Source organism: Lolium rigidum, chromosome 3 (genome assembly GCF_022539505.1).
Source record: "Lolium rigidum isolate FL_2022 chromosome 3, APGP_CSIRO_Lrig_0.1, whole genome shotgun sequence".
Taxonomy (NCBI): domain Eukaryota; kingdom Viridiplantae; phylum Streptophyta; class Magnoliopsida; order Poales; family Poaceae; genus Lolium; species Lolium rigidum.
The window spans coordinates 372,682,512-372,691,931 of record NC_061510.1 but is presented as its reverse complement, the minus strand read 5'-3'; the positions used below and the strand labels follow the sequence as shown (position 1 = coordinate 372,691,931).

The window sequence follows — 9,420 nt, the reverse complement described above, 5'->3', positions numbered from 1 at the left end:
AGTACCCATGAATGACATATTCCTTTCTCGATTGAAGATGTTGCTCAGAAGACTTGATGTTATTCTATACATGTGCATTAAGAAATAAAATTTAAGACCCGTGGCAACGCACGGGCATTTGTACTAGTTTGACTATCAAATCACCTGGACGCAAGTTCTGGGACCCCGGTTTCCCAATTTCCAACTTCTGGGACTAAAATGCACCTAGCGTGCAAGTTCTGGTACTTGGGCTGCATATAGCTCTCCTAATAAGCTTTTTTACAGCCCAAATCTCACAGGCAACCATTTTCAGTGGACCGTTGCTAATGCTCTCAGCCAGCTCCCGTTTTCTGTCTCTGCTCGGTAGCTCGCCGTGGTTTGCCCGTGGCCCGAGTTGTCCCGCCTCCGGCTATCTCGTCTGTAGTATGTTTTCTTAATCAAGGACATCAAATGGGATCGTGCACTGATTCGCTTGTTGCTGGTAGTTTGGCTACCCTTGATTGTTTTTCTAGAGAAAATATCGCACCAAAACCCTCCAAGAACGATACAAAAAGAAGCAGTGGCCCTCTGTTCCGTGAAGAGTCCACTCCTCGTTGTCCATCCGCGATTGGCTCTTTTAGTACCAACACTGTCGTTACTCATTTCAAAGAAAATACTCTTATTAGTATGCACTTTTGGCTCTCAGGTGCGCGCGTACCCTATATTGAAAACACGTCAGAAATTTACTAAAAAAATGTGTCGTAAATTAAATGGGTAGGAAATGCATACAGACATGCGTACGTCAAATCGGGAACTAAAATATTAAGTTATGTGGCCTACACAAAAATAACAAGATTTCATCCGCAAGCCGTGATTAACTTTTCCCTTTCGGAGCGCCTTCAAGGTCTCTAGCTTACTGCGGAACATGACTCAACCATATTCCTTAAGCACAATCAGAAAAGATTTTGTGAACCAATGCGAGGGGAAGGTTAAGATTCACTTGTAGCTCCACCTGTTTTAAATTTAACTTCTGTGATCAAGAGATTGAGACTGTTGTGCACTTGGTACTCTTCAAGTGCCCTTTTGCAAAGAAGAGCTTCAAATAAATCTCACAGTTCATGGATGGTCTCACAAGACAAGCCAAGGAAAAATGAGCGCACAATTGAAAGGGAAAATTTTAATTAATACGTCTACATTGATTGGCACATGTGGAAAGAAAGATCTAAACGCATTACTCGGAAACGGTTGCAAATCTCAAACGCTACCCTCAACGTAACGAGAGGCGATGTGAGCCTCCTTTGGGAGGCATGTAAGGAGTGGTAGTTTTTTGAAGCCCTAGCCTCAATTGTGGTAGCAATATGCAATTATCTCACATACAAAAGACACCTATATGTAGATGGAGGGGGTATAACTTTATACTCCTCCGTATATGTTTTTTTGCGAATTAACATTATATATATGTTCTATACACTACGTAAACAACAAAAATAAACATAACTTGCTGATAATAGTAGTAGCACCCATTTAACTTTGAAAAAATATTACTTCCTCCATCCATAAAAGGATATCAAAATTTTATCTAAGTTGGGCTATATGTATACACTAAAAAGTGTCAGGATAATCTAACTTCAGATAAACTTATGACATCCTTTTGTGGACATCGCAATTTTGTCTAAATTTTTACCCTTTGCGAAACACAAACGCTGACTAATATGTGCATATACTCAACCATATGAATGTACACAAACACACCCTACCACTATGAGCATCTTCGAATGTCTTGAGATTAACAAAGTCAGCACAGACGTCTCGCTATCGATGGGAATGTTGCATCTCACTAAAGGATATATTCCACTTTTTAATGAGACATCGAAGTGTCAAACCTGGGGTTGAACTCCGGTGAGATGGGGGTGTCATTGCCCTCCTAACCATCCAACCCCAAGTTGATTTTCGCAAATTCTCCTAAATTTAAATGTATCTAAACACTTTTTAATTTTAATGTGTAGATACATCTAAATTTATACAACGATGGATAGCAACTTTTTTCCCGTGTGGCACGTGAAGCTATCACAATCTTCCAAAGATGATCCAGTATCAAATTTCCCATTTTTCAAGATCTCAGAACTTTGCAGGAATACCCATCCTCCAACTGTACTCCCATCGAAACAAAATAGTATTGCAGATCATGAAGCACACGAAAAGCAACCCCATTTCAGCTTGGATCATCACGTACGACGTCAATCCTGGCCATAGACTCCATCTGGCACAAACGATCCAACCTCAACAAACATATACACATAGGATCATACGTAAGAGAAGTCATCAGTCGGGACACCAGTCCAAGTCCAACCATCTCACCACCTCTAAAAAATCCCAAAAAACATGGCCAAAAGGCACATCACTAAACCAATCCCGCCCTCCACGATCCATCCTCATCAGCCCCCATTAGCGCAGCCCCCTTGTCCACGTTCACCGCGCCCATGGCCTCCGCGACGCACCCTCCCGCGATCCCGTCCAGGTTCACCCGTTTTATAATAATCCTCACGCACGCAACCACTGCGAAGGTCTCTCGCCAGGCCCAACGAAACAAAGGCCAAGACGTTTGTTTCTGCGCCTCCCCGACGAAGACCCGTGCTGGTATAAGTAGTTGGCCGGGGCCGGAGCTGGACGGAGACCAAATCGACGACAACCACCAGCTGCAGCCATGGCGACGCAGGCCGCCTTCGTCGTCAAATTCCCGCAGCAGCAGCTGGCGCGGCCTGGCCGGGTCCATGGCCGGCCGGTGCCGCCGGCGCGGGTCGGGATTGCGGTGCGCAGGGGATCGCCCGGCAACAGTGCCGTCGCCGTCGCGGCGTCGCCGGCGGCGCCCCGCGGCGTGCGGTGCCGCGCCGGCGGCCTGATCGAGCCCGACGGGGGCACGCTGGTGGAGCTGGTGGCGCCCGAGGAGGGCGGCCGGCGCGCGGCGCTGCGGCGCGAGGCGGCGGCGCTGCCGCACCGGGTGCGCCTCGGCCGCGTCGACACCGAGTGGGTGCACGTGCTCAGCGAGGGCTGGGCGTCCCCGCTGCGGGGCTTCATGCGCGAGACCGAGTTCCTCCAAGCACTTCATTTCAACGCCGTCCGCGGCGGCGACGGCGCCATGGTCAACATGTCCGTGCCCATCGTCCTCGCCGTCGACGACGCGCAGCGCCGCGCCATCCTGGCGTCCGGCGCCACCAGCGTCGCGCTCGTCGACGACCACGACCGCCCCGTCGCTGTCCTCAGCGAGTAAGACCACCAATCCCCTTCATCTCTTTTCCGATCTCTCACATTTGATTTATGTGTGTGCGCTCATCTTTTTCACTTTCAGTATACGCAATCGGTAGTACCCTCACTCAGGGTTGAATGTACTATCAAAAGATTGTTTTTGTTTTTAAAAGAAAGGCCGATATATTATCATGTTGGGGTAGGCTTGTCGGCTTGTGTGGTTTACACATTTCATTAGCTCAATAGCTTGTACAAATGAACAACCAAATGTTAGGTCTTCTACTCCCTCTGTTCCATATTAGTTATTACTGATTTGACTGATATATGGAACGGAGGGAGTATTAACTTTTTGGTGCTAGTATTTATTTCCTTTACCAAGAATATGGTCAATGATGTCTCAATTCATGAATGAAGTAAGTGTAATGTTCAGCGATTTTCTACCTCAAGTGCTTATTTGATGGTCAAACATAATTTGATAGCGATTTCCGCTTTTCTGGGAATGGAGCTATGATAGTGAGAACTTCAGTCATACTTCTTTCAGGATATTTGTGTGTGTTGACCGTCTTCAGATACTCCGCAATATGTAATCATGCATCCTCCAACAGATAATACCTGCGGTTAAACTAGATAATACATGTGGTCGTATTAAAGTACATAATACCTTCAGATGATCCACAGTATGTAATCATGAATCCTCCAATAGATAATACATCCAGTCCTATTAAGTCGGTAATACTGTCGGTCGTATTAAACTAGATAATGCCTTGGGTCGGTATTAACTTAGTATTCGATCGTTTCCTCAAATAGATACTCCGCTTTGTCGTTTTTTCGGCGCCTTTCGAGTACTTTAGGACGTTTCATACCGTGTACTTACGCGTTACGTCACCACTTTTTCACTTGCATTTGCCAGACTTTTATATGCATCAAACGTTGAAAAAATGAAAATGGAATCATACCGTGTACTTACGCGTTACGTCACCACTTTTTCACTTGCATTTGCCAGACTTTTATATGCATCAAACGTTGAAAAAATGAAAATGGAATCCCGGCTTATAAATTTTGTTACCAAACGAGTGAAGTGACATAATGAAGTTGACGTAACACGCCTCCATCGAAACCTCAACTCGTGTGAAGATGTTACATCTGGCTTTTAATGAATACCCTGAAAACAGGTGTAGACTGTGGGGGTGAGGTTTTCTTTTACTTCACTTAATCCTTTGCATCTTCAACTAATCTTATAAATTTTGTTTCTCATTTATTCAGTATTGAGATATACAAGCATAACAAGGAAGAAAGAATTGCACGGACTTGGGGAACAACTGCACCGGGACTGCCGTATGTAGAGGAGGCGATCACAAATGCTGGTGATTGGTTGATTGGTGGAGATTTGGAGGTCATTGAACCAATCAAGTATAATGATGGTCTTGATCAGTATCGCCTGTCTCCAGCACAGCTACGTGAAGAATTTGCCAGGCGCAATGCTGATGCAGTATTTGCTTTTCAACTCCGTAACCCTGTGCACAATGGGCATGCTTTGCTCATGACTGATACACGCAGGCGCCTTCTTGATATGGGCTACAAAAACCCTGTTCTTCTTCTCCATCCATTGGGAGGCTTCACAAAAGCTGACGATGTGCCTCTTAGTGTGAGAATGAAGCAGCATGAGAAGGTATTCAGTTATAAACAATCGTACCATCCACTGTCTCATTTCTTTACCTTTATTCTTGGGCAAAAAATAGGTCATGTCTTATGACTAAACCTTTTATTTGGTGATGGTAGTAGATGCTTTAAGATGTAAAAATGGTGTAATTCTTGCATTGTTTGACGTTCTTGTTCATTTTGCTAGGTTCTTGAGGAAGGTGTCCTAAACCCAGAATCAACTGTGGTTGCAATCTTCCCATCTCCAATGCATTATGCTGGGCCAACTGAGGTGCAATGGCATGCCAAGGCTCGTATCAATGCTGGTGCAAACTTCTATATTGTTGGAAGAGATCCTGCTGGTATGGGTCACCCAATGGAAAAGAGGGACCTTTATGATGCTGATCATGGGAAAAAAGTATTGAGTATGGCTCCTGGGCTTGAGAGGCTGAATATTCTTCCTTTCAAGGTGTGTAATCCTTCAAGACCATATATCTCATCCTGATCTTGACATCAACAACTATTATTCAGTTTTCATATACAATATCCTTGACTTATTCTGGCTTTCTTGACATATCTTCTGATTGTTTGTATCAGGTGGCTGCATATGACAGAAAATACAACAAAATGAATTTCTTCGACCCATCAAGGAAAGAAGACTTCCTGTTCATCTCTGGCACAAAGGTAATTAATTGTAGTGTCATTAGCACATGAGTAACTTTGGCACCAAATGCCATGTCCTAACAAACTTGCCTCTGTACACAGATGCGTGGTCTTGCCAAGAACCGTGAGAGTCCACCAGATGGTTTTATGTGCCCAGGTGGCTGGAAAGTCCTCGTCGAGTACTACGACAGCTTGACCCCACCAGAAGGCAGCCCCAAACTGCGAGAGGCAGTTGCGGCGTAGAAGCTGAAAGATGCTTCAGATAATGAATATGTGTGTTCCTGGTATTATGTACGGTTCTTTGCGACTAAGAACCGATGTTATATGGCGGTATACATATATTGGTGGTAGGACTTGACATTTGGGCATGATTCCCAACTGTCCCTTGTGGTTTGTACTGCATACTATCTGCTAGCAGTGTTGTCCCCTGGAGCCCATCATGTGCTTGTGGTGCCAATAAGGATGGGTTTTGTATCCTCTTGCCAGATTTGTACATAACTACATATAAAGTATGGGTGGTATTTTATCTAGTGTTTGATGTGTTTGCTACGACCCCTTCTCCAATCAAACAAGTTTTCAGATTCAGGTTTCTCAAACATTTACATATATGTGGTAATTTTTTCTAGGTCACATGAATGATATAGACAGATGCCAACAAAAATAATAAAGAAGCATTCAAGCTGTAGAAATGAAATAGACATGATGGATTTTTTTTTTTGAAAACGTAATATCCATGATAGATTGTAACAGAAAGGACCAAAGAACATGGATAAATTGTGATCTCAAACTAGGGGTGCAGCACTTGTAATTGTTTTGATCTGAGTTATATGAAGCAAACAATTTGTGTGTTTTAGGTTAAGTCCACTTATCCAATTTAGGAGAAGCTGTCTGAATATCCTTCTTTTTCTAGAGAAATCTTCGAAATTTTGTATCAGAGTGCAAGCTCCTGTGACACATAGGAGATTATAAGCTAAACCTATACGGTTCGTCCACGTTATTCCTTGGACCCTTTGTTTTGGCAGTGCGGTGCTTCTGTACCTATCTTTGCCGCTTGGCCACTATCGCCACCGCTACCAAATCTCTAACCCTAGTCACACTAATGAGAGGGGAACGGAGTGGATTGAGAGCGACCCGAATCGGTTCCGGCGCAACTTAGCCCACTCGGGCGTGAACCCCATTGCCACATTGAACATGCTGACTAAAAATATACCTCGGAGGTTACAAAAATTGGTACTCCACTAAATGTGGTAAGCGGGGTGGATTGTTGTTAAATGAGGTAACCAATGCCACAAATGATAAACTAGGGGTAAAAATGGATTTCACTCTATTGACAAAGATACCAACAAATATGTAAAGAATCATTCAAGCTTCATAACTGAAAGTGACATTGTAGAATATATTGAGAACATAATACCCATGATTGAGTCTAAAAGAACATAAAGATTGTCATCTAAATATATTTGTGACAAATTTAATCGCATAATTCACAGGCAACTTCTAAGAGAAACATCCAAGCTTACAATGGTTTCAGAAAACGAAAGTAATGATATTACAAGTTGCAAGATGCCCGCGGCGAATTTACAGTGGAGACAATGCATCCTACCTGAGAACTGGTGGTTCACATCTATCAGCAGCATACGAATATACAATCACCCAGATATCTTGCGCTCGGCATTTTTCATCATGAGCACAAATTCATCGTAGTTCACCTGCCCGTCGCCATCAATATCCGCCTCGTTGATCATCTGCTCAACCTCCTCGTCTGTCATCTTCTCCCCGAGGTTGATCATCACTGTCCTCAGCTGCATTTCGATGGACAAGATGAAGTTCGGCAATGCTCAAAATAAGCTTGGAAGTTAATCAGAACATGTGAAAGAGTGCTAAGCACCTCAACAGGGGAGATGAAACCGTTCTGATCCTTGTCCAGGACCTCGAAAGCTTCCTTCAGCTCTTCATCACCATCTCCATCCTGCAAATCCCCATGGAAATCAAAAGCAACATGACATTCAGACATAGGCAAACATGAGAAGAAGATCGACAATGTAGGTCACCAGTTGATTATTCATCAGATTCCAGAGCTTTACCTTCATTTTCCTTGCAATAAGGTTCAGGAACTCCTGGAAATCTATGATCCCGTTCCCATCCGTGTCGACTTCACGCATCATGTCGTTGAGCTCCTGTTCAGTCGGCTCAAGGCCGAGAGAGCGAGTCACCGCAGCCAGCTCTTCCAAGCTTATGCATCCTTCATGTGACAAATTAGTGTCCCAATACCTCACATGTCAATCGGATTAAGAAAGTGTGATCGTTTAAGGTCAGAAACATCACAAAAAAAGGAAAAGGCATGACTGCAATAATAGCAGGATTTTTGCTTGCATAGACGATTAGCATCCGGGTCAGTGCTGTTGCTAAAACTTAGGTTTTTGTGCATACACACATATCCTAATTCCAAAGGGAGCAAGGGATAAGGGAACAGCACGTGCAAAGACCGGTCAAAGATAAGGTATGTTTGATGTGAGCATATATATATATGCTGAAGTTACGTTTTATGTGAGCTTATATATATGATGAAGTGGTTAAGCAGTTACACGTCAAACAGTGATATCACCACATCCAAGTCCAACACAAAAACCGTGTTGATTCTTGAATCCCATAATTACTTAAGGGAATTCCAGTCTACAAGTTACTTGAGCAACTTGGCCATTAGATTAGCAAGTTTGAATACATTTGCTTGAAGAAAGTAGGAGGATAACCTACGGCAAAGATATATGGGCCCTCAAGACCAATGACATGTGAGCCAATCACAAGAACGCTTGTTTTGTCAGGAGCTGAATGAAGGGTTATTTGACCAAACTAATCTCTGAAACTAGTCGTACGGCACCGAACCCCCTATCCCTGGACTTTCAAAGAAATACTACTTGTTTTCATAAAAGAATGCCGCAAGTCTATCTAAATTTAAATATTTCTAGACACTCTTTAGTGTATAGATACATCTAAATTTAGACAAATCTCCCAAATCCTTTTATGGACGGAGGGAGCACTATAAATTCCACCCACTGCTCTACAGGTCATATGCTAGGCAAGTAGAAACACGTTACCGAACTTATTATGATTCTGTGCTAAAAAGATCAACCAAGAAAAAACAAGGATACCCAAACTAATAGGCACTAGCATCGCTGCACCGAAACAATCTCAACAAAAACTGTATCCGAATAAGCAAGAAGGCATGGTCCATCGATCAAGGAGAGGGTAACGGAAAGCAAACAAACAGACCGTCGCCGTTCTTGTCGAAGAGGGAGAAGGCCTCCTTGAACGCCAACATCTGCTCGCCCGTCAGCCCTTCCATGCAATCTCTGAATGTAAGAAAGCTGCAGGCAAGTTGTTCTTGGAGTGGAAGCGAGTTGTGGGCGAGGAGGGGAAGAAGTAGAAAGCTGAGTCACAGTAGCCAGCAAGAGCAAATATAAGGAGAGGAGAGCAGAGCAGAGGAGGGAAGCAGGGTGGAAGCATCCTAGCGTGCCAATGGGGGTAAGAGGGGGTAGATAAAGAAGACCTCGGTGTCCTCGGAGACATAGACGGGCACACGCGCTGTGGACGCTGGGCGGCGCGCTTTGTGGAAAAACTTGGAGCGGGGTCTCCCGGTTTTCCAAGCCATTTCCTGCGCTTTCCCTGCCATCCCCGCTCGGAGCTCTCGACAGAGACCGGTACAGTTTCAGCAGACAGTGAAGCATGTGCCTTTGGTTTCAGTATATTTTTAGGAATTCGGAGAGCTTTATTGATTAATGGATGGCATCACAATCACTCCTAAGAGTATCAGTGAGAAAGTCCACAGACATGTCCTATGTGAACTAGCTCGTTTAGCACACAAATGGGCAGCCTTGTTTGCATCACGCCCATCAAAAACTGTGCGAAAGCTAGGAAAAG

The 9,420-nt window shown here is 44.1% G+C and overlaps 2 protein-coding genes across 2 annotated transcripts; one reads left to right on the top strand and one right to left on the bottom strand.

The window, feature by feature from the left end:
• Positions 1-2,525: 2,525 nt before the first annotated feature.
• On the top strand, positions 2,526-6,032 carry LOC124704285 (ATP-sulfurylase 3, chloroplastic-like). The gene is made up of 5 exons (XM_047236528.1): positions 2,526-3,222; positions 4,465-4,870; positions 5,048-5,308; positions 5,437-5,523; positions 5,605-6,032. The coding sequence occupies exons 1-5, from the start codon at positions 2,663-2,665 to the stop codon at positions 5,743-5,745; spliced, it is 1,455 nt and encodes a 484-aa protein (XP_047092484.1). The 5' UTR covers positions 2,526-2,662; the 3' UTR covers positions 5,746-6,032.
• An 890-nt stretch (positions 6,033-6,922) lies between these two features.
• LOC124704287 (calmodulin-like protein 4) lies at positions 6,923-8,946 on the bottom strand. Its single transcript, XM_047236529.1, has 4 exons — positions 8,773-8,946; positions 7,587-7,744; positions 7,391-7,471; positions 6,923-7,304 (listed from the first exon to the last, which is right to left on the bottom strand). The coding sequence occupies exons 1-4, from the start codon at positions 8,843-8,845 to the stop codon at positions 7,152-7,154; spliced, it is 465 nt and encodes a 154-aa protein (XP_047092485.1). The 5' UTR covers positions 8,846-8,946; the 3' UTR covers positions 6,923-7,151.
• Between the last annotated feature and the right edge of the window lie 474 nt (positions 8,947-9,420).